Source organism: Macaca nemestrina, chromosome 3 (assembly GCF_043159975.1).
Source record: "Macaca nemestrina isolate mMacNem1 chromosome 3, mMacNem.hap1, whole genome shotgun sequence".
Classification (NCBI taxonomy): Eukaryota; Metazoa; Chordata; class Mammalia; order Primates; family Cercopithecidae; genus Macaca; species Macaca nemestrina.
In genome coordinates this window covers 141,074,160-141,097,357 of record NC_092127.1, presented here as the reverse complement: position 1 = coordinate 141,097,357, position 23,198 = coordinate 141,074,160, and the positions used below count along the sequence as shown (strand labels likewise).

Genomic DNA, 23,198 nt, shown 5'->3' with positions numbered 1-23,198 from the left:
CAGAACTTATAGGACACCATCAAATAAACCAATATAACCTATTATGGAAATTCCAAATGAAGCAGAGAAAGAGCAAAGGACAAAAAGCTTGTTTAAAGAAATAATAACAGAAAACTTTCCAAATCTGTAAAGAGAAAGAAACATCTAGATCCATGAAGCCCAGAGAACTCCAAATAGATTGAACATAAAGAAGTCATTACCGAGACACATTATAATCAAATTCTGAAAAGTTAATCACAAAGAATTTTGAAAACCACAAGAGAAAAGTGGCTTGTCACATACAAGGGAGTCTTATAAGACTATCAGTGGATTACTCAGCAGAAACCTTGTTGTTTTCTGACAGAATGAGATGATATATTCAAAACACTTAAATAAAAAAGCTGCCAATCAAGAATAATTTACCAGGCAAAGCTGTCATTCAGAAATGAAGGAGAGAGAAAGCCTTTCCCAGACAAATGCTGACGGAGTTTGTTCCCACTAAAGTCCTGTCTTACCAGAAATGCTAAAGGAAATTCTTCAAGTTGAAATGAAAGGACACAAATTAGCAACATGAAAACACATAAAATTATAAAACTCACTGGAAAAGCTAAGAATATAATCAAAGTGAGAATAATACTGTAATGGTGATATGTAAGTCAGTTTTAACTCTAGTATAAAAGTTAGAAGAAAATGTATTAAAAGTTACTATAACTACCAGTTTTTTAAATGAATATATGATATAAAAAGATATAAATTGTGACACCAGTAACATAAAATGGTGAGGGTCAGGGAGAAGTAAACAGTTTTGTATGCAATTGGAGATAAGTTAATCATCTTAAAATAGACTACTGTAAGATACTTTATGTAACCCTCATCGTAATCATGAAGAAAAAACCTGCAGTAGATACACAAAAGATAAAGAGAAATAAATAAAAACACACCACTACAAAAAAGAATCATCAAATCACAAAGGCAAACAGCAAGAGAGACAAAAAGGAAGAGAGGAACTACAAAAACTCTGAACACAACAAAATGGCAATAGGTAAGTCCTCACCTATCAAAAATTAAATGTAAATGGATTAAATTCTCCAATCAAAAAACATAACAGCGGCTGAATGGACAGAAAGTGTGATCCAACTATAAACTGCCTATAAAGAGATTCACTTTAGCTTTAGGGATACATATAGGCTGAAAGCCAAAGGATGGAAAAATATATACCACACAAATAAAAACCAAAAGAGAACAGAGATGCTTATATTTATATCAGGCAAAATAGCTTTGAAGTCAAAAAACATCACAAGAGACAAAGAAGGTATTGTATAATAATAAAGAGGTCAATCCACCTAGCAGATATAATAATTGTAAATATACATGCACATAATATTAGCACACCTAGATACATCAAGCAAATGTTAACAGAACTGAAGGGAGAAATAAAGGGCAATGAAATAATGGTAGGGGACTTCAATACCCCACTTTCAACAATAGAGAGATCATCCAGATAGAAAATCAATAAAGAAACAGAGGATTTGAATAACACTATGGAACAAACAGACCTAACAAACACATATAGAATATTACATATAATAGCAGCAGAATTCATATTCTTCTCAAGCACATATGGAACATTCTCCAGGTTAGAACAAATGTTAAGCCACAAAAGATGTCTTAACAAGCTTAAGAAGACTGAAATCATATCAAGTATCTCCTTTGGCCACCCCATCCAGGGCAATTAGGCAAGAGAAAGCAACAAAATGTATCCAAATTGGAAAGGAAAAAGTTAAATTGTCTGTATTTACAGACACCATGATCTTATATGTAGAAAACCCTAAAGATTCCACCCAAAGACTGTTAGGACTAATAAACAAATTCAGTAAAATGAAATCAACATGCAAAATCAGTTGTGTTTTCATATACTAGCAATAAACTCTTTGAAAAAGAAATTAAAGAAAACAATCTTATTTATAATAGCATCAAAAGAATAAAACAATTAGAAACAAATTTAACCAAGAAGGTGAAAGGTATGCCATTGAAAGCTATAAAATATTGGTGAAAGAAATTGCATAAAACACAAATAAATGCAAAAATATCCCATGTTTATAAATTGGAAGAATTAATATTATTAAAATGTCCATACTAGCCAAAGCAATCTACAGATTTAACGCCATCCCTGTCAAAATTCCAATGGCATTTTACACAGAAACAGAAAAACAAATCCTAAAATTCATATGGAACCACAAAAGTCCCCAAATAGCCAAAGCAATCTTGAGAAAGAACAAAGCTGGTGGCCTCACACTCTCTAATTCCAAATTACATTACAAAGTTACAGTAATTAAAACATTATAGTACTGGAATAAGAACAAATACATAGACCAGTGGAACAGAATAAGGAGCACAGAAATAAATCCACACATTTATGACCAACTATTCTTCAACAATAGTGCAAAGAATATAAAATAAGGAAAGGAGAAAAGAATAGTTTCTTCAATAAATAGTGTTGGGATAATTGCATATCCCATGCAAAGGAATGAAATTACATCATACACAAAAATCAACTCAAAATGGGTTAAAGACTTAAACAGAAGACCTGAAGCTGTAAAAGACCTAGAAGAAAACACAGGGGAAAAGCTCCTTGATACAGGTCTTGGCAACTATTTTTTGGATATGGCACTGAAATCACGGGAAATAAAAGCAAAAATAAACAAGTAGGATTATGTCAAACTAAAAAGCATCTGCACAGCAAGAGAAACAATCAACAAAATGAAAAGGCAACCTATGGAATGGGAGAAAATAATTGCAAAACCAATATCTCATAAGGGGTTAATATCCACAATATATAAGAAACTCCTACAACTCAAAAGCAAAAAATTCAAATAACCTAAAAATGGGCAAAAAACCTAAAAAGGTATTTCTCCAAAGAAGGCATATACATGCCTAACAGGTGTATGAAAAGCATAAATAATCATGAGAAAAAGGCAAAGCAAAACTACCTCACACTTGCCAGATGGCTATTTTTATAAAGGTATAAAGAAAGCAATATTTGGAGAAAAGATTTGGAGAAAAGGATTTGGAGAAAAGGGAATCCTGGTGCATTGGTGGGAGGAAAGTAAATTGGTACAGCTACTATGCAGGCTTCTCAAAAACTTAAGAACAAACTATCATATGATCTGCAATCACACTTCTGGATATACATCCAAAGGAAATGAAATCAGTATGTTGAAGAGATATCTGCAGTTCCACGTTCATTGTAGTATTATTCACAATAGACATGATACAGAATAGACCTAAATGTCAATCAGTGGATAAATGAATATATAGTGGAATATTATTCAGTCTTAAAAATGAAGGAAATCTTGCTATTTGCAACAATATGGAAGAAATTGGAAGACATTATGCTAGGCGAAATAAGCTAGACACAGAAAGACAATAACTACATGATCTTGCTTGTATGTGGAATCTGAAATAGTCAAACTCATAAAGCAGACAGTAGAATGGCAGTTGCAAGGGGCTGGGGGAAAGGGGAAATGGGGAGATGGATGGTCAAAAAGTACAAAGTTTCAGTTAAAAGAGACTATTATAAGATATTTTATGTAACCCTTATGGTAATCATGAAGAAAAACCTGCAGTAGATACACGAAGGATAAGTAAGTCCTGAAGACCTACTATATGGCATAGTGCCTATGACTAGCAATACTATATAGTATATTTAAAATGTGCTAAGATAGTACAGCTTATGTTACCACAAAAAATAATAAATACACAAAATTCGTAAACAAGGCAGGAGAAAACTTTATGAGGTTAGGAATATGATTAAGACCTGAATAGTGGTGGTTTCATGCCTATATACTTATTCTCAAATTAAAATTGTATATATTAAATATGTAGAGGTTTTTACATGTCAATCATTCCTCAATAAAGGAGGGTTTGTTGTTTTTTTATTTAAAAAGGAAGAAGCATCAGTCTTCCCACTCATCATGATGAACATGTTTGTTTCTTATTGTTTTCTTTTGGAGAGGGTCCAGGGAAGATTCAAGAAGTGATGGATAGAAGGATATATATCATCTTTTCTACATTTAAGGTATCCAAAAAGCCAAATTTTAACCTAATTTCCCCAATGGTTCTGACATTTTGAATTTTTTATCTCCTCACATTTTTTTTTTCTGCACATGATGTATATATCCTTGCCAGTTCAAGAAATTAGTTATATTACCAAGTGAATAAACTGCCCAGTAATGTTTTATAGATCCTCCAGAGGACCACATTAGCAGGCAATAAAATCCCAACAAGTAAAACTGGGGACATGATTAAAACAGTGCTTTAAATTAAATAGTTCTTCTAATTTATCTGATAGAACAATAGGCATGCAGAAATGGTAATAAAGGTTAGCCATTACATATCATATTATAAATAAAAATATTAATGTTATAAACCAGAAATAATGTCACAAGCCTCCATCTTTTGGAGGAAAAAAAATCTCGCAAACAAAATGAAAATTTCCCCCCAAAATTAAAGGTTGAGTCATAAATGAAGAAACGTTAGCTGAAATGATAATGTACTCTAACCCCAGGCCAAACATTCAAGATAAAAGTTTTAAACCTCACTAAATAGAAAATGACTAACGTTGAATATAACAGTGACCTTATAATTTTACTTGTTCTGTAAAAATATACCTTAATTTGCAAGAGCTCATTTATATCATAGCTATTAAAATTTAATCTCAAAGGACACTGTAGAAAAGATCATGTGGGGTGGTGTGGTGAAATTTACCAGCATAAAGAAAACAGGAGAGATAATTGGACTGTTTCTGTGTTTGTCGATGTGTGTATGAGCCCCAGAAGCTTGCTATTTCAGGTCAAGAATACAGAATCTTTGCTCCATGTAGATTTCAACCAGTATATGTATATTTAAGGAAATATTTTCTGATTATGCACCTTATGAGACACTGAATTGAATAAGCTAATCAAACCCCCCAAAAGGTGAAATCCTCATATATGGCAAGGATTTAGTTATTTATGATATAGGCTCTTACTCATAAGAAATTAACATTTTTATGCCATTGATGTTTGTAATTCTCATAAATGTCACTATTATCAAACTAATTGTGTCCCTGCAAGACAACCAATGAGAGGTAGGCATTAATGAAATTGAGGGAAATCACCACAGGGCTCTTTCTCTGTACACAAGCCTTACCACAGATAAACAGTCAGAGAGGACTCTCAGCAATAGAATTTTCCATCCAGTTCCTAGCATGACACTTGGGGACTTTTGACATTAAAGCATTACCCAGTTGCAGAAAATACTGCTCAAAGAATAACAAAGTTCAGAAAGATCATCACATGTATTGCCAGAGTGGAAAAAAAAAAAAGGCATGATTTCCAGAGGTATCTTAATTAATGAAAAAGAAGACAATTCCTTGAAACCCCAGCAGTAACAGAAGCCCACCAATAAGTACGAATTTTCCCTGTCCACATTTTAGCCCTTATTAAATGTCAATTTGGTTTAGAATCATATCTGTAGCAGGCTTGGGTTTAGTAATCTCCCCAATTAATGAAAGCCTGTTCAGCAATGCATTCTTTATTACTTTTTAATCTGTTTTATTTATTTTGCCTCCTTCCCCCAACAGAACATGTTTCAACATCAGTCCTGGTTATATTTTCTCCTCAGCAACTCAGTATAAGGCTGGAGGTGGCGGCCAAGTTTATTCACTATCAGGCCAAAGATAAAAACATAAGTTTGGGGGAAGTGATGTAGAACTGAAAAACAAAGGTTGAACTGACAGCTCCTCTACTCATTCTCAGGTGGGCTATTGTGGAAGTGCCCCAAGGGCTTCTCATCTGATACAAGAGATGGATTGGAAGGCAGAAACACAGGCGCCAGCCTCACTCAAGCCATTACATCCATCCATTACCCATCCATCCAAAAAAAAAATGTACTGAATTCCTATGATATGCTCTGCTCGGGAGAGTAAGACTGGAATAGCCCCTGTTCACACAGAGCTTCCTTTTTCTATCCCTCCCTAGTTACCTTGACAGGTTGTGTTTTCTGTTGAATGATATTAGGATTAATTTGTACATTCATTCATTAGGAATTAAACACAAGCCACTTGGCCATTCTATTTAAACTATCACTTAGACATCAGCCAATAATCAGTCTCACTCCAGGTTTAATAACTAGGTAGCCAGAGGGTAAGAACTTACACGCCCATCTTCCCTCACGGCTGTTAGAATGAAATCAGTCATGTCTGACAACGCATCTACAAGAAGCTATAAGAGTTGAGGCACTTTTTTCTTCTTGCGCCCAGAAGACTTAACGTTTATAAATACTCTCACTTGTAACAAGATGCAGTGAGTTCAGAGGAAAGATTACAGAAGGCTTGGGGCCCAGCTTGGATAGAACATTGAGAAAATGACTAAATTACTGTCTTTATTCTATCCATTAAGGGGATAAGAATATATATGACCAACACATTGAAAACTCCTAGCTAGAATGAAAAGAGTCTCATGGTTAAGTGTAGGAGGCAGACACACTTGAGATGAAATCATAGCTCCAGCACTAAGTACCTTTATGACAATGAATGTTTTTCAACCTCTTTGTGCTTCAGTTTCCTCTTTTGGAAAATTAGTGATAATAACTGTACAAACATCACAGAGTGATCGTGAAGATCAAATGGAATAATTCCCATCAAACTTTAGTGCCTAATATCAAAAACAAAACAAAAAAAAACTTCTACCCATAATAGATTTCTCATTAGAAAAATTAAGGTCCCATAGCCTCTACTCTAACCTTCTTCCCCAAGACATTGTAAAGATCAGTAAAAGAGATATAAGGAAAAAATATTTTGAATTCCTAAAAGGAAAAACAGCACATATTTGTATAATATTGCCAATATTGCAGTCAAATGTATTATTAGTACATCCTGATGAATGTTGAGGCTCTGCTCATGGGTTTCATTATTCTAATGCATGGGCAGGTAATCACAGCAATACAGGAGAGAGGGATGAAAAGGGACACAGAGCACAACTTAAATTCACTTTTCAGGAATCACAGACACAGAAAATACCTACATGACTCACAAGTCACAAGGATTCCCAAACTCTGTGCTTTGTGCTTTATTTATGAATTAAATTTCCACTTTTCTTGGTTTTGTTCTGGTAGTCAAAGCAGCTAAAACCCTAGAAATGCCCTTCCATCTTGGGTCACTCCACACAAAATGGCTGTGCAATACAGTGAACTGAGCTCCAAACATGGAGATGGAAGCCACAATAGGAAAGGCAGCTGCTAGGGGGGCACTGAAATCCTCTAACAACCTTTGGAAAGAAACCAAGAAGGAAGAAATAAAAACTTTTGTCTGTCTAGACTTCATCTCTCTAGAACTAAACCTTATCTCCCAGGGCCATCGCAGGAGTGTGATAATTAGGATGAGCTGCAAGGTGGCTATCTGCCAACTCCATCTCATCATCAGCTTTCACTGGCTCCCGTCTCTCTTACGCCACCTTCACTGCTTTCAGCAGCTGAAAATAACGAGACAGGAAACTGAGAAATTACCTAGCAGACCATATTAGATTCAGCTGTTCACCTTCATGAGGCTCAATCGGATCAATCACAAATTTTGAGTGATCACTGATGAGAAAGTGACGAGTGGTTTTAAACTGTCCACAACAAATCAGTCTCTCCATCTAGTCATTAATGACACCTCAGTAGGCAGTGATATTTGAAATGAAAGGTTGTTTAAGAATTATGTTTCCCAATCTACTATCATGAGAAAGAGTCATTCTTGATGTAACTGAGAAAAGGGCATCCAGTGAAATATCATCTAGTTTTGAAAATGTTTTCCAGGTCCCTTTGGTCTAGCAATGGCTCAGTCCAGTATTTCCTAAAGTGTGAGAACTATCTCATTTGCAGTATCCAAAAACATTTTCAGTAGCATATGGACAAAATGTTGTAGAATGGTTATGTATTAATTTTCATATTTTAGAAAAAAAGTATAATTCTACATTAAGCCCATGATTTCCTAAGTAGTATTTATTAGGATGAGGCTACAATAAAAAGTAAGTTGATACAAAGAAAAATATTAAGTAAATAATAGTACAGGTGCTTGTGGATATGGCGAAAACATAAAAAGGTGGCATGTCAATGACTCAGGCTGAGCAAATATGCTATTCCTTTATTTATTCAGAAATAGGGCCTTGCCCTGTCATCCATGCTGGAGTGCAGTAGTGTGGTCACGGCTCACTGCAACCTCGAACTTCTGCGTTAAAGTGATCCTCCCACCTCAGCCTCTGGAGTAGCCAAGGCCACAGATGCATGCCATCACACTCAGCTAATTTTTAAAGAAAAAAACCTTTAGTAGAGACAAGATTTCTCTATGTTGCTCAGGCTGGTCTCAAACTCCTGAGCTCAAGTGATCCTCTTACCTCAACCTACCAAAGTGCTGAGATTACAGGCATGAGCCACTGCACCCCGCCCAATGCTCTTTATTGGCTCCTACTTCCTAGGGCAAAGATCCCTAGGATTACCAAAAGAGTTTGCTCATCCTTCTTTAGTTGAGCTAACAGAATGGCTGAACTCACTTTTTTTGATTCATTCAGATTATCTGACTATGAACTTCACATTTCATGAGCTGTTTTTTTGTTTGTTTGTTTGTTTTTTGAGATTGAGTCTCTCTCTGTCGCCCAGGCTGGAGTGCAGTGGTGCGATCTCAGCTCACTGCAGGCTCTGCCCTCTGGGTTCACGCCATTCTCCTGCCTCAGACTCCCTAGTAGCTGGGACTACAGGTGCCCACCACTGCGCCCAGCTAAGTTTTTGTATTTTTAGTAGAGACGGGGTTTCACCGTGTTAGCCACTATGGTCTCGATCTCCTGACTTCGTGATCCACCCGCCTTGGCCTCCCAAAGTGCTGGGATTACAGGTGTGAGCCACCGTGCCCGGCCTCATGAGCTGTTTTCGAAGGGCAGATAAAAACAGGAATATCTTAATTCTTATGGTTATGCTCAGGCAGGAGACAAAAGGATTAGTGGATAATAACACGTTCTTACGGCAGTACCTCAACAAAAAAGGTTCAAAAGTGTCCCAATTTGTAGAGAACATGGGGACAGTTCTTTCAGATCAAGAGTGCTCCTAACAAGATATTTAGCACCCTCTATATAATAGGTTATATTTGACTAAATGAATGACTACCCACATCTTAACTTTGTGAGTATCATAAAATAATATCAACAGTAGAAGTTCACATCTAGGTGCAAGGAAACTGTAACTCTAGGAATGACACCTACCTGAGGCACGGTCTTCACTTGGAACAGTATATTATGGAAGGAGTGTCCATCATTGGCCTGCAAGACTGCAACATCGGATGTGCTGTCTGAACCATCATGAGCATAGTGGAGAAGGCCTCTAGAGAGTTCATCCAGCTGGAATTGATAGATAGGGGCTGCCGGGTACTGAAGTGTTTGAAGCAATTGGCCATGAAGTGGAGGATCGATTACTTCAACGACCACATCCTGTGGGTTATCATCATCTCGGATGTCAAGTAGCTGGGTGGTGATGGTTGCCCTCTCTCCTCTGCTAATGTGGAGAACCTCATTTCTCAGCACATAGGGGGCCTGTGGAGTTGAAGGGAAGAAGAGTCAGTTAATAGGGAAAGAAAGGACAAACCAGTGGACTAGACACCTGATTGTTATTTCTATGCTTTTTTGAGAAACTCAAGGTGTTCTAGCAAAGCACCAAACTGTTTTATGGTGAAAGCATTTGTCAGAGGTGTGGTCAGTCGTAGTAACACAACAACTAAGGTTACTTCACACCTCTGGGTTCTAGAGGTTTATCAAGCCACTTCAAGACTTGAGAGACAACTGGTGAGAGCTGCTAGCTTCTAAATCTCTAATTTCTCTGCTATCCTGACTTACATTATATCCCAGGAGAGACTAATAAGAGGTGTGAACTGTTTGGACTTGCCTTTGGGAGGACACACTTCACTCCAGGCCATATTGTAGTATACTGACTCACAGGAGCTACTTCTGCATCCTGAGCTCATGCCGTTTCTAGTCCCTCCCAGTAATTTTCTTCAGTTTTCTCATCCAAATCTTGATAGAGCCCCACCCCAACTCAGGTTATAAAGCCTGCCAAGATTATGGTCTCGGTGAGTAAGGCAACCACTTGGCTAATTCATGTGACAAGGCTAATATAGTAAAATTTAATATCTTTTTCTTGGGATTGTCAGGTTACCTCCCACCAACTTGAGTAAGCAGATAAAATGTTCTTTCATAAAGATAAAAGCTAATGAACCACAACAGGGAAAAAAAGAAACCAAAACTCACCCAAAAAATTGAGGCCAGAAGCCAAAGAAAATATTATTTCGGTTTTTAAATAAATATCATTTGAAGTAGAACCATCTAGGACTTTTCTCAACACTCTGCCTTCTTTAATCCAAATGGCTTTCTTTTAAAACTACCCAAGCCACCCTCCTGGTCTCCTGGAAATTACAATCTCCATTGAAGGAATGTCTAATACATCATTATAATAGTCACATAGTGGGAAATTAGATGATAGTTACTCTTCAGAATTCTCAAGTGAGAATTCTACAGCTATGATTCTATACATGGGAAAGAGTGACCTCTCCTATTCTGAAAGAGGAAAAGTCAAAGGTGATGTCAAAATGCACAAACGGAAAAGACCAAATTAACTTGCATGAGAAAATATCAGAGAGGCTCAGGACCACACTGAAACATTGCAGAAATATAAAGAAACAAAAGTAAGTTAAAATTATTTTCTAAAATCACATTTTAAAGACTTAAAATGAAACAAGTTTCTCATATAATAAGTAAATTTAAATGTGCCCTCCTTACTTACTCACTTGCTTGTGGAAAAACACATAAGCCACACTTGGGGAACCATGGGAACTCACCATGTCAGATTAGGAAGACTTGCCAATATCTACCTTTGGTCTTTCACTGGAGTAACTTTATTAGCCCAAACAAAAAGAACAAAACAAAGTTTCTGAGTGTAAGGACTGAGAAACATCTAAACTAGTAAGTTGTAAGACTGGATGTAGCCTTCTGTCCTAAATTTACAGAGATCAACTTGTCTTAGCTTTTTTTTTTTTTTTTAGACAGAGTCTCACTCTGTTGCCCAGGCTAGAGTGCAGTGGCACGATCTCAGCTCACTGCAACCTCCACCTCCCTGGTTCAAGCTAGTCTCCTGCCTCAGCCTCCCGAGTAGCTGGGATTACAGGTGTCCATCACCACGCCCAGCTAATTTTTGCATTTTCAGTAGAGACGTGGTTTCGCCATGTTGGTCAGGCTGGTCTCGAACTCCTGACCTCGGGTGATCCACCCACTTCGGCCTCCCAAATTGCTGGGATTACAGGCATAAACCACTGAGCCCAGCCTGTTTTAGCTTTAATTAAAACAAAATTTATATATTTTGTTCACCCATGAGATCAAATTAACTTAGGATCATTTTCAAATCATTAAATTCCAATTTATCCCTGATGTGATAATACCATCAAGAAGAGGTGAACTGGGCTATTAATACCATTTTGAAGCCACCTCTGGTTCAAGTCTACGTTGTTATGCATGATCCTTTCATTTTTGGACCAAATATATAAAAACATCAGATGAAAAACAATAATCTAGTGTCCTTCCTTGAATCATGAATAACATGATACTGACATCTGGATATTTAGCTAGTCTTGGTTCCCGAGGAGAATATTCCACTCTCTTGCTTTTCATAACTTATGAATATACCTATTTCCCTATTATTTGCACATTTTGATTCTTCAATCCCTCAAGCCCAGTTCCTAGAGCAGCTACCACTATATGTATTCTGGACCCATAAGTACAACTTGATGGAGATGAATGATGAGAGGTAAGTCTGAAGGGCCATCACACTGAGTTTTACAGCATCTACCATGACTTCCTCATGTCTGTGTTTTGTTGATGGCCACACTGGCACACTGGAACCTCATTTAAGTAGATCCTTAATAATATTCTCTAACTGCTGCAAATTCCATGTACTAGAGAAAGATACAACAAACTCCTTCACCTAAAAATAAAGACATTCTTTTTTTGTTCGTTTGTTTGAGACAGGGTCTCACTGTGTTGCTCAGGCTGGGGCACAGTGGCATGATCGTCATTCATTGCAGCCTCAACCTTCCTGAGCTCAAGTGATCCTCCCATCTCAGCTTCCCAAGTAGCTGGGACTACAGGAATGCATCACCAGGCCCAGCTAATCTTTTGTATTTTTTTTTGTTTCGGTATAGATGGGGTTTCGCCATGTTGCTCAGGCTGGCTTCAAACTCCTGGGCCCAAGCAATCCACCTGCCTCAGCCTCCCAAAGTGCTGAGATTATAGGCATGAGCCACTGCACCCTGCCAATTATTTGGAAGGGCTGCTAGCAGACTCAGTATAGTAAAGTTAGGCATCATGTAACGGTTAAGAACACTGCCTCTGTAGCCAGATTTACTGGGCACAAACATTGACTCCCTATTTATTAGCTATATTACCACAGACGAGTTATGTCACCTTCTTGTGACTTTGCTTCCTTGTCTGTAAATTGGAAACAACAATACCTCATAATATTGGCATAAGGATTAACTGAGTTACTTATGTGAAACACTAAGACTGCAACACTAAGTACTAGAGGAATATTAGTAATTTTGGTTGCTGCTGTTGTTATTACCCAGAAGTCCTAAAAATTACTCCAGTGGCATCTCAAGAGGAAGCCAAGACTAGATTAATTTAATGCAATAATTTTCATTAAATCCATAGGAAACCTGGATTTTGTGCTTGAGAACTAGTAGGCATGTAAAATTATTAATTCCTTGGCCATTTTTATTACCTGTGTTGAAAACGCTTGTATGTTGATCAGCTGTGGCTCAGAGAAGAACTGCTGGTCACTAATTTTCAGGAAAAAGTAACCTTTCCTAAAGAAGTCCCAAAGAAAGGAATAAGAAAATACAATCATTACATTAGACTTTAGACAGAAAAGGCTTAAAAACATTTTCAGGTTATGTGTAGGTAAGAATTTGGATCAAACTGCTGCAGCAATGTCATATTCATACTATAAAGAAAAACTACCAGATAAAGATGAACATAGTAAGATTCAAGTAAAAATACTGTGTGTTCTTAAATCTTCTTATAACAATTATAATGATTATGTAACCATTTTTTTCCTATCTTTCTAAACTGAATAAAGAAAAGACTGAAAAATAAGTTGTCAGGCCAGGGCAGATTAGCAATATATCGTAGGCTAATGGTTAAACTGAAGAATTGAAAGGAATCTTTTATAGTCTCTGACCTGTTCTCCACGATTCCCTCTTCCCAACAAATGCTCTTCCTAACCCCTGCCCAATTCATGTGAGTGGGCCCCCAGTGACAATGTCTGCAATGTCTGTATTACACAGCTGTTCATCTCCCCTCACTCCCCACCAGCCTACACATAGTCATTGTGGACAGACTAGGGAAGGATGGCTGATTCTTCCCTGGCGATTTGCAACTGGCCCAAGAGCCAGCAGTCAGTCTCAGCATTTGACTACAGGACAACCAGAGTCTACGGTGTAGAACAAGTCTGCCTGTAACACAGAAGTGAATGAAGCCTATAAGCAAAGAGACACAGGGGTGACAGAAGAGTTGATTCCTGCTTCCCCTTCCCAGTCCTTGCTTCCACACTGTCCTGGAGCACAATTGCCCTTGGTGTCTTTGAGATCTGAGCCACCCCTGCAATGTTATAACAAGCCTTACATTTTTGCTAATCTAGTTCAAGTTTACTTCCATTACTTGCAACCGAAGAGTCCCAATTAATAATAAAATAAGCCGTTGTTCAAGCAGCTTCAGAGACTGCTAGAGGGAAGGTAAGACTTACCCATCTTCAAAGCCAAACCAAGCACAGAACTGGCTGCTGACTGGTAAGATATAGGACTACTGCATTATGGGTATTTTTGAATTCTAATCTACCAGAGGGACCATTGTTTTAAAAGTTCTTTAGAAGTTATTCTTGGAACTACTATTTATACATGAAAGAATGTGGATGGATCTCAAAAGCATTATGGCAAAAGACAGAAACAGAAGTCAACATATTGTTTGATTCCATTCACCTAACGTTTTAAAAAGCACAAAACTATAGCAGTAAAACTGGATCAGTGGTCACCAGTGACTGGGGGTAAAGGAGCAACTATAAAAAGGAGACTTTTGGGGTAGTGAAACTATTTTACATATTGACTATGGTTGTGGTCACAAGACTGCAAAACTGTATACAGTTATTAATATTTATAGAACAATACACTTCAAAATGGGGGATTTTATTGAATGCAAATTATACCTCAATAAACCTGACTGTTTTTTAAAAAGCGATTCTTGTCTTCCCTTCTCTTCTATCTTCCCTTCATTTTCTGTCCCATTTAAGTCCTGTCCCTCTCCACCACCACCTCAGGCTTCAAGAGAATGTAACTGATGGATTTCCTTCCAGGATAGAAGAGAAGGTAAGACAAAAATAGTTTTTTAAAAATGATTTTTGGTGGCACTGAGGTTCCAATAACAGTGTTCAGTATATCAGCAATACCATTTTATCCCAGTGATGGCAACTACACCTATAGGTTGTCTTCTACTCCACAGAAGCATTCTAATCCCAAAGGAACCCGATCCTAAAGAATCGTGCTCGGCCGGGCGCGGTGGCTCAAGCCTGTAATCCCAGCACTTTGGGAGGCCGAGACGGGCGGATCACGAGGTCAGGAGATGGAGACCATCCTGGCTAACACGGTGAAACCCTGTCTCTATTAAAAAAATACAAAAAACTAGCCGGGCGTGGTGGCGGGCGCCTGTAGTCCCAGCTACTGGGGAGGCTGAGGCAGGAGAATGGCGTGAACCTGGGAGGCGGAGCTTCCAGTGAGCTGAGATCCGGCCACTGCACTCCAGCCTGGGCGACAGAGCGAAACTCCGTCTCAAAAAAAAAAAAAAAGAATCATGGTCAGTGTCTTCATGGGTTAAAAACAAAATCAAAACACAAACTTATTTGTTTTGTATTATTCAGAGACTTTAATAATTTTATTTTCCATGGGTTTCTACCAACCTCATTTTATTATTATTCTCATTCTTTCTTTTGTTGAATTTTTACTGTGCCTCTCATTCTTTCTTTTGTTGGATAAGGAGAATCCAGTATTACAATAGGTGCCCCAAAAAGAGTACTGTGAGTATTTCTTAAACTGCCATTCTTTGTCCCATTTAGGGGTACAAAGCTATGATTCCACAAAAAAAAAAAAAAAAAAAAAAAAAAAAAAAAAAAAAAACAGGTGATGAGAGGTTAAAGAAGTTAAATAGACAAGAAGGTTGACCTTGGTTGTCTCTGAAGCTTTATGCTTTTCATAAGTGACTGCAAGAAAAGGGATTACTATACAGAGTTGTATCACTCTGTGTTTGTGTGTCTGTGTGATAGAAATACTTAATAGGCCAGGTGTGGCAGCTCACGCATGTAATTGCAGCACTTTGGGAGGCTAAGGCAGGCAGATCACTAGAGGTCAGGAGTTCATGACCAGCCTGGCGAATATAGTGAAACCCTACGTCTTCTAAAAATACAAAAATTAGCTGGGCATGGTGGTGTCTGCCTCTAGTCCCAGATACTCAGGAGGCGGAGGCACGAGAATCACTTGAACCCAGGAGGCAGAGGTTTTGGTGAGCCAAGATCATGCCACTGTACTCCAGCCTGGGTGACAGAGTGAGACTCTGTCTCAAATAATAATAATACTTATAGTAAAAATGAATGCAGAATATATAGTAGGAATTTGAAGAGTCTATGGCATCAAACACCAGAGTGTTAAGCTTCACCTCTGTAGCAATACTTCTCTATGAAGTGACCTTTTGTCTTTTGAGGAGGGAAGCATGCCTATTGTTCCTAGTATATTAGGGAGGCAGAAATCATTGTGGCTAAAGGCATGGGTTGTGGAATCAGTCTTGGCTTGGAGTCTCAGCTCTGCACACACATGTTGAGCGGTCTTGGGCAAGATAACCTATACTCTCAAGGCCTCAGTTTCCTTATCTGTAGACTAGGAACATGAGATATATAGTTCATGTATAGTGCTTAACATGATGCCTGGCTCAAAGTTAGCACTCCGTAAATGCTAGTTGTTCTTATTCCTATAATATGATCTTCCAAGGTCACTGGCATCATCATCTCTGAATTACAATAGAGAAAATGCCATCTACTTTTCTCCTCACCTATCTCCCAGCCCAAATCTCAAAACCAACCAACCCTCAAGGTTAGTGTTGACAGCAGAAAATACTCACTGCGTCCTTGCCACTGTTCCATGGGTTTCAACTCCTTGTTTATACATAGAGGCTATGCTGAATTATCTGCACTAATGAAGTAGAGCAGGATGAAGGATAATCCTAAAGGCTAATCTTTGGGGAGCACCCTCTGACTTCTGTGGAGTAGATTTACCCTGCTAATTATATAGCTATATTTGCTTGGGTTGGTGTTAACATTCAATTGCATTCCTGAAGCATATGTCAGCTGGGGTGGGGAAGGCAGCCAGAAGTGTGCTAAGCATCAGGGGAAAACTGAATCAGGCTTAAAAATTAACCACAATTAATCCCATAATGTGGATAATAAAAAGTTCACTGTGATTCTAAGTTTCCTTCCAACTCGAAAATCCTAGAGATCATACAACACCTTGAAAAGCATGTGCTCCCATCCTCTCTCTCTGCCGCCCACTCCCAGTGTACTGCCCCAATGTTGAAGCAGCAGCTGTAACATCTAGGTATATGACCACTTTTGTTTCTGCTGGGCCAAAAATCTGACTAATTGTACCAGGATTTTTCTGTTGCATCAGAGGATTACCCATAATTATGTGAGAAAATGAAAATGTCTCTAACAGATGCACGTTCTTTGGGCAATCACAGGGAAATGATGACAGGCAGCTGACAGCATTTGGGTTTGTGGAGTATTGATCTTCCCCGGAGGAGAAGGGTTAGCTATTGAGAAAGAGAGGCTGGGACAGGGTGGAGGAGTGGAAAAGCAATGATGGAAAGGAGGCAGGAAGAAAACAACAAAACACAGAGTCACCTGAGTTTTTCTTTGCTGTGCACAAAACGCACTTTCTTCTCGTTCACATCTTTCCAGCTAAAACGTCCAGCCTTATCCAGCTGAACCTCTTTTCCATTTCTTGAGAGCACTAGCTGACCATTGGTGGGAGCACTCACAACATGAAACAGGAGATCTTCAACCCTACCCTCTTGGTCTTGGACATTCAGGAGGGAAAAATCCAGTGGCTTTATTGAACCAATTGGGAGGATCAGGGAACCATTCACATGAAGACTAGGGGTATGTATTTTGCCTGAAAAACAGGAACCCAAAGGTGAAGCTTGTGGTACCTTCCCTAATTAGGTCAATTTCCCCTTATTTTTATTTTTTCAGACCACCTCCTTACAATTTCCAGAGAATACACACAAAATAAGAAACAGAGTTGATTTCACTGCATAAACAGTGTGCTGGAGTTTACAGTATTACATTGTTACAAAAGACCACAACCGTCAGCTGGCTCTAGAGAGCTTCAGTGTTCCTGAAAAATACACATGATGTCTCTTTGCCTCCCAGTGGGGTCCTCAGGTGTGAGTCACTGCTCCTGTTCTTTGACACATGTTCCATATAGAAGACATGGAGCCTGGAAACTATGCCGATGGCTGGAGAAGGCCATTCCCAATTCCATGCCAAACTAAAGGTTAATGGCTACTTTCTTCTTTTAAAGAAGTTTAGGTGAGGAAACAAGTCCTAGTTCCAAACCAGTACCTATCTTTATGACCGCATCTGTCCAACACTGCTCTCACTTCCTGCTGAGCTCTGGCTCTGACTCGGACATGTTCCTCTCTTACAGGCAGCTCTAGCTTTCCTTTCAGCTGCCCTCCATGTGCCAACCCTTTTTTTTGTTTTAATTTTAAATAAGCTTGTAATGTTGTTAACTCAGAGCTGCACAGATGAGATTCTGGCCACGGTATACAATAAGCCTCCCAGTGGTTACCACCCTGAATGCACATGACAAGAACATAGGACTTCAATGTAATCGTTAAACTATAAAACCCTTAGAAGAAAATATAGAAGTATATTTTTATGATTTTTGAATTAGATAATGCTTTCTTAGATAAGACATAAAAAGCACACGTGACAAAAGAAAAAATAAATGGACATCATCAAAATGTAAAACTTTTGTATTCAAAGGGCACCTGTGAGAAAGTGAAAAGACAACACACAGAATGGGAGTAAACACACAAATCATATATCTACAAAGGGACTTGTATCAAGAATATATAAAGAACTCCTATAACTCAACGATAGAAAATGAAAAACCCAGTTTTTAAAATGGGTGAAGAATTTGAATGGGCATTTCTTCAAAGAAGATACACAAAGGCCAATAAGCACATGAGCAGGTGCAAAATCATAACCACAATAAGATATCGCCTCATTTCCACTAGGAAAGACAATAAAAATTGTTAGAGTGTGGAGAAATCAAAACCTCATAGATTGCTGATGGGAGTGTAAAATGGTGTAGTCACTTGGGAAAACAGTTGGACAGTTTCTCAGTTAAATACAGTTACCATAGGACACAGCAATTCTACTCCTGTGTATATAAACCCTAGAGAATTGAAAACATTTTTCCATACAAAACTTGTACACAAATGTTCATAGCAGCAATACTCATAATAGTCAAAAAGTGAAATCAACTCAAATGTCCATCCGTTGTTTAATGGATAAATAAAATGTGGCATGTTACATCTATCGAAAGACAAAGGAATGATGTGCTGATTCATGATATCATATGGATGAACCTTGAAAATACTATGCTAAGTAAAAGTAGCCAGACATAAAAGGCCACATATTGTAAGTTCCATTTATGTGAGATGCCTAGAATAGGCAAATACCTAGAGACAGAAGTAGATTAGTGGTTGCCAGGGACTGGGTTGAGACAGGAGTAGAGAGAAACTGCTAATATTATGGGGTTTCCTTTTAGGATGATGAAAATGTTTTGGAACTAGATAGTGGTGTTAGTTGCACAACTTTATAAATACACTAAAAACCACTGAATTTTATACTTTAAAGCATGAATTTTATGGTATGTAAATTACATCTCAACAATAATAAGAATCATATAGGGATCTTTTAAAACAATACTGACAATTCGGCTCCACTGCCAGAGCTTCTGACTTGGATGTTCTCAGGTAGGACCTCGGGAATTTTACAAACTCTGCAGGTAATCCTAGTGGGCTCCTGGCTTTGAGAACCACAGTCCTATCCTGATGCACCTGCCACATCAGACCTACCAAGGGCAAGTAAAAAGGCTGGTGTTTGCTATCATTTCCTAGAATAGCACCAGTTAATTTACAGTGGAGTAGGATTATCAGTGGCTCATACTTAAAATTCATGTGAAATACACATACCTTGTCTTAACAATTTTATAATCTCTGTCCACATGAAACATCTGATGACAAAAAAGGATTTCTTAACATGATGTAGAATTTATCCTGTCTCCTGCAAGTTGTTTTTGCCTGGACTTTAATTGGTAGTGCTCCTTTTTACAACTAGGTCAGACAGGACAGTTTGGAAATGCCAAGTTTCAATGGTACTACTTCGACTGTAAGATCACTCCAATGAGAGTGGCACTCATTTTCACAAGCGGACTTATATCCTAGAGAGAAGTAAGCTGGCTCTCAAGTACTTAGGGTTTTCAGAAAGATTCCCCAGAAATAAGTCAAAAATATTTTTTTTCCCATGGGGAAGTCTTAATATCTTTAAAGGCCAGAAATACAGAGACAGAAAATATGATTGAATATGAGTGTTAAAAAAATGCCTCATGTTTTTGACGAACGACTCTCAAAAGCCAACAAACACTCAGTAACGTCCCTCCCAAGCTTTACTCACCTATAAAGGTTTTGGGATTCAAAATTAAGACTGAACTTAAATTCACTTCTCTTTGTTATTTAAGGTAACGTGTCCATTAATGTGTTGGAAGAGACTGGCTTCATTTCTTAACATGTTACTTATTATTATTATTATTATCATTATTATTATTATTTTGAGATGGAGTCTTGCTCTGTCACCGAGGCTGGAGTACGGTGGCATGATCTCGGCTCACCACAACCTCCACCTCCTGGGTTCAAGCGATTCTCCTGCCTCAGCCTCCTGAGTAGCTGGGATTACAGGCGCTCATTACTGTGCCTGGCTAATTTTTGTATTTTTAGTAGAGACAGGGTTTCGCCATGTTGACCAGGTTGGTCTTGAACTCCTGACCTCAGATGATCCGCCTGCCTCGGCCTCCCAATGTGCTGGAATTATAGGCATGAGCCACCACGCCCGGCCGATGTTACATATTTTTAAGGGCAAACAGGGTAGCTTGAAATCCATTCACTAGAAACTTGTGAACCTTATGAAGCAGACTCCTCATACTATTTGTTATTTATTTATAATTTATCTCTACTGTGTGAAAAAGGGTGTACCACTGCACTTTGACATAATTAGCTCTACAAATTTATATAAATATAAATAAATCATAGGTAAATATAGTCATGTGCTCTATAACATTTCAGTCAACAACAGACCACTTATATGATGGTGGTCCCATAAAATTATACTGTACCTTTTCTATTTTAGATATGTTTAGATACACAAATACTTACTATTGTGTTACAATTGCCTATGGTATTCAGTACACTCACATGCTGTACAGGTTTGTAGCCTATATTATATAGCCTTGGTGTGCAGTAGGCTATACCATCTAGGTTTGCGTAAGTACACTCTATGAAGTTCAAACAATGATGAAACTGCTTAATGATGCATTTCTCAGAATGTATCCCCATCATTAACCAAAGTGTGACTGTATATATATAATTTTCTATAACATGGCTGTAGTTCAGGAACTTAGCTAAGTTTTATGCCAATTTCTTAGCTGATAGCTGTGACTTTTAAGACACAGATTGCTTCTTTTCCTTTCCAATGATTATAGAAGTTGAGATTTCCCAATTTTCCATATTCTATAAAGAGTCCCTTACTCCTTAGCAGCACCATGGGTTTTCCCAAATTGGGAATGCTGCATTTTATATCACATACGTCAATTATGTCTGCAAACTCAGCCTTCACATAGAGAAATTATTGGTAAGTTCACCAGACCATCAGAGCAGAAACACTTACCAGAACATGTTTCATTAGAGGAGTGGGCAGAAAAGCCAGGAACACAGTTGTAAACACAGAGGCCACTCTTCAGAAAGAACCCATGGTCACAGAGGTGACAACGGTCCCTGTGGCTGCACTGCAAGCACCCCCGAGGACAGGCTATTAGAAAAGGAAACACTAAATGAGATTCAATCAAGGCACCACCAGCAACAGAGAAATAAAGGGCTTGCAACCAGAAGAGTCAGAGCACATGCAACAAATGAGCCCTAACTGTAACAAAAGAGAAGACTGACGGTTTCCCCGTAGAATGTACAGGGAGCTGATCTATAGAGAGGAACACTCCTCGCTTTACACAATGCGATCTAAAAATGTTACACATGCATGAATTGTTTAAAAAGTTAACCATATTGACTTGTAAGAAAAGACCTTTGTAGTGATTAAGAGCACAGACTCTTTCTAGGTACCCTTCCTCCTCTAACCTTCCCAGCTGCTGACCTCGGGCAAGTTCTGTTTAACAATCGATGCCATAATTTTCTTGTCTTAAAAATGGGGACATTAATAGCACCTAATGCAAATAATTGTTGGGAGGATTACATGTATTATAATGTGCAATGACTAAAACAGTGCGTGGTACACAGGAAGGGCTCAATTGTTCTACTACTACCACCGTTGTATTTCTTATTATTATTGTTATTAGTAGTAGTAGTATTTAATAGTATTTTAAATACTGGAGGAGAGCAGCTATTAATAGGACCATAGGATTACTTTTCGAGTCAAGTTAACAATTTTCTAGGAAGAGGTTTTGCTGACTAATTTTTCTGCTTCCTTAGTTGAGATTTTTTTATAGAGAGGATACACAGTATAGTTTAAAGGGCCCCGGATTGGAATCAGAAAACCTGGGTTTAACATCTGAGCTTAAGTTGCTGTGATTAACACTTTTAAGTCTCCTATTTTTCTTTCACTTGTAAAATAGGATTCATAGTGTCTGTCATATTTTATCAAGCCATTTTGAATATGAAATTAGATAATGCAAATGGGGGAAATTTAGTGATATGTAAATGCTATGCCTGGTTAATAGCATTATTAAATGTCAGGTACTACAGTGGGGCATACAAACCAAGTTTTGATAGATATGATGAGAAAAAATCTGATAAAACTCTCCAGCTAATCCAGTGGACAAGGAGATTAAGACTTGGGGTTCAACTTAAGTTTCATAAAAGCTCCTGTGTGTTTCACTAAATTGTCCCCAAAATTCCCATTCTTTAAGGATATTATCAGAATCATGGTTAATTTAGTCTAAACACTAAAAATTCTATGTCTATATCAACAGGGCTGATCCACTCTTAATGGATCCCTCACTACAGATCAATATAAGCTTTACATTTCATAAAATATTGGCTTTGTTTCCATAAAGACCTTTAGGGACAATATTGGTTTGTGTAAGAGAATATTGGCTTACACTCCTATGTCCTATTTAACCAACATATGGCAGATATGCATGTGAAGCCATCAATTACTTAGGCTAAGCTCTCTGGGCTTTCATTCCGCTTTCTAATTTAAGTGTTCTTGGATACCTGAGAGTCAGCACATGTGACTTACTTGCTGCCTTCACTTCTTTCCAGAATAATCAAAACAGTCTCCAAATTACCTGTGCATTTGTGCTTTACATGATCTGCAAAGTACCCCTTCCCACATTCCTGGACGCACTGGGCTTCCAAGAGGAGAAATGGCCCTTCACAGCGGGTACACTCATGGGGACCTTGGCACTGGAGACAGTAGCTGTCACAGTCTAAAAGACAAAAGTGAAGTCATCAGGAATCTGTGTGGCTTTCCAGGGGCTCCAGGCCCTTGTGGGAAGGCAGCATGAGATGTCCAGCAGCAGTACAGCTTAGTGTACTTGGCAAAGGACCATATGAAGAGTGAAGGAGTCTGGGTTCTGGTTGTGACTATGATACTTACCAGCTGGGAGACTTAGGATTACTCTACCTCACTGAGCCTCAGTGTTCTTCTCTATAAAATGGGGGTTGATATACTGTCCTATCCACCCATGGAAAATGCTAGATAAACTATAAAGTGAA

The 23,198-nt window shown here is 38.2% G+C and overlaps 1 protein-coding gene across 8 annotated transcripts in view; it reads right to left on the bottom strand.

The window, feature by feature from the left end:
• LOC105477237 (Fraser extracellular matrix complex subunit 1) overlaps window positions 1-23,198 on the bottom strand; it is a 488,217-nt gene that overhangs the window by 152,726 nt on the left and 312,293 nt on the right. For all 8 annotated transcript variants that reach the window (XM_071093546.1, XM_071093541.1, XM_071093547.1 and 5 more), the window contains 5 exons: window positions 22,769-22,909; window positions 21,139-21,279; window positions 17,026-17,296; window positions 12,811-12,895; window positions 9,252-9,578 (listed from right to left, as the gene is read on the bottom strand). In XM_071093546.1, the coding sequence (XP_070949647.1) occupies window positions 9,252-9,578; window positions 12,811-12,895; window positions 17,026-17,296; window positions 21,139-21,279; window positions 22,769-22,909 (965 nt within the window). The remainder of the gene's footprint in view (window positions 1-9,251; window positions 9,579-12,810; window positions 12,896-17,025; window positions 17,297-21,138; window positions 21,280-22,768; window positions 22,910-23,198) is intronic.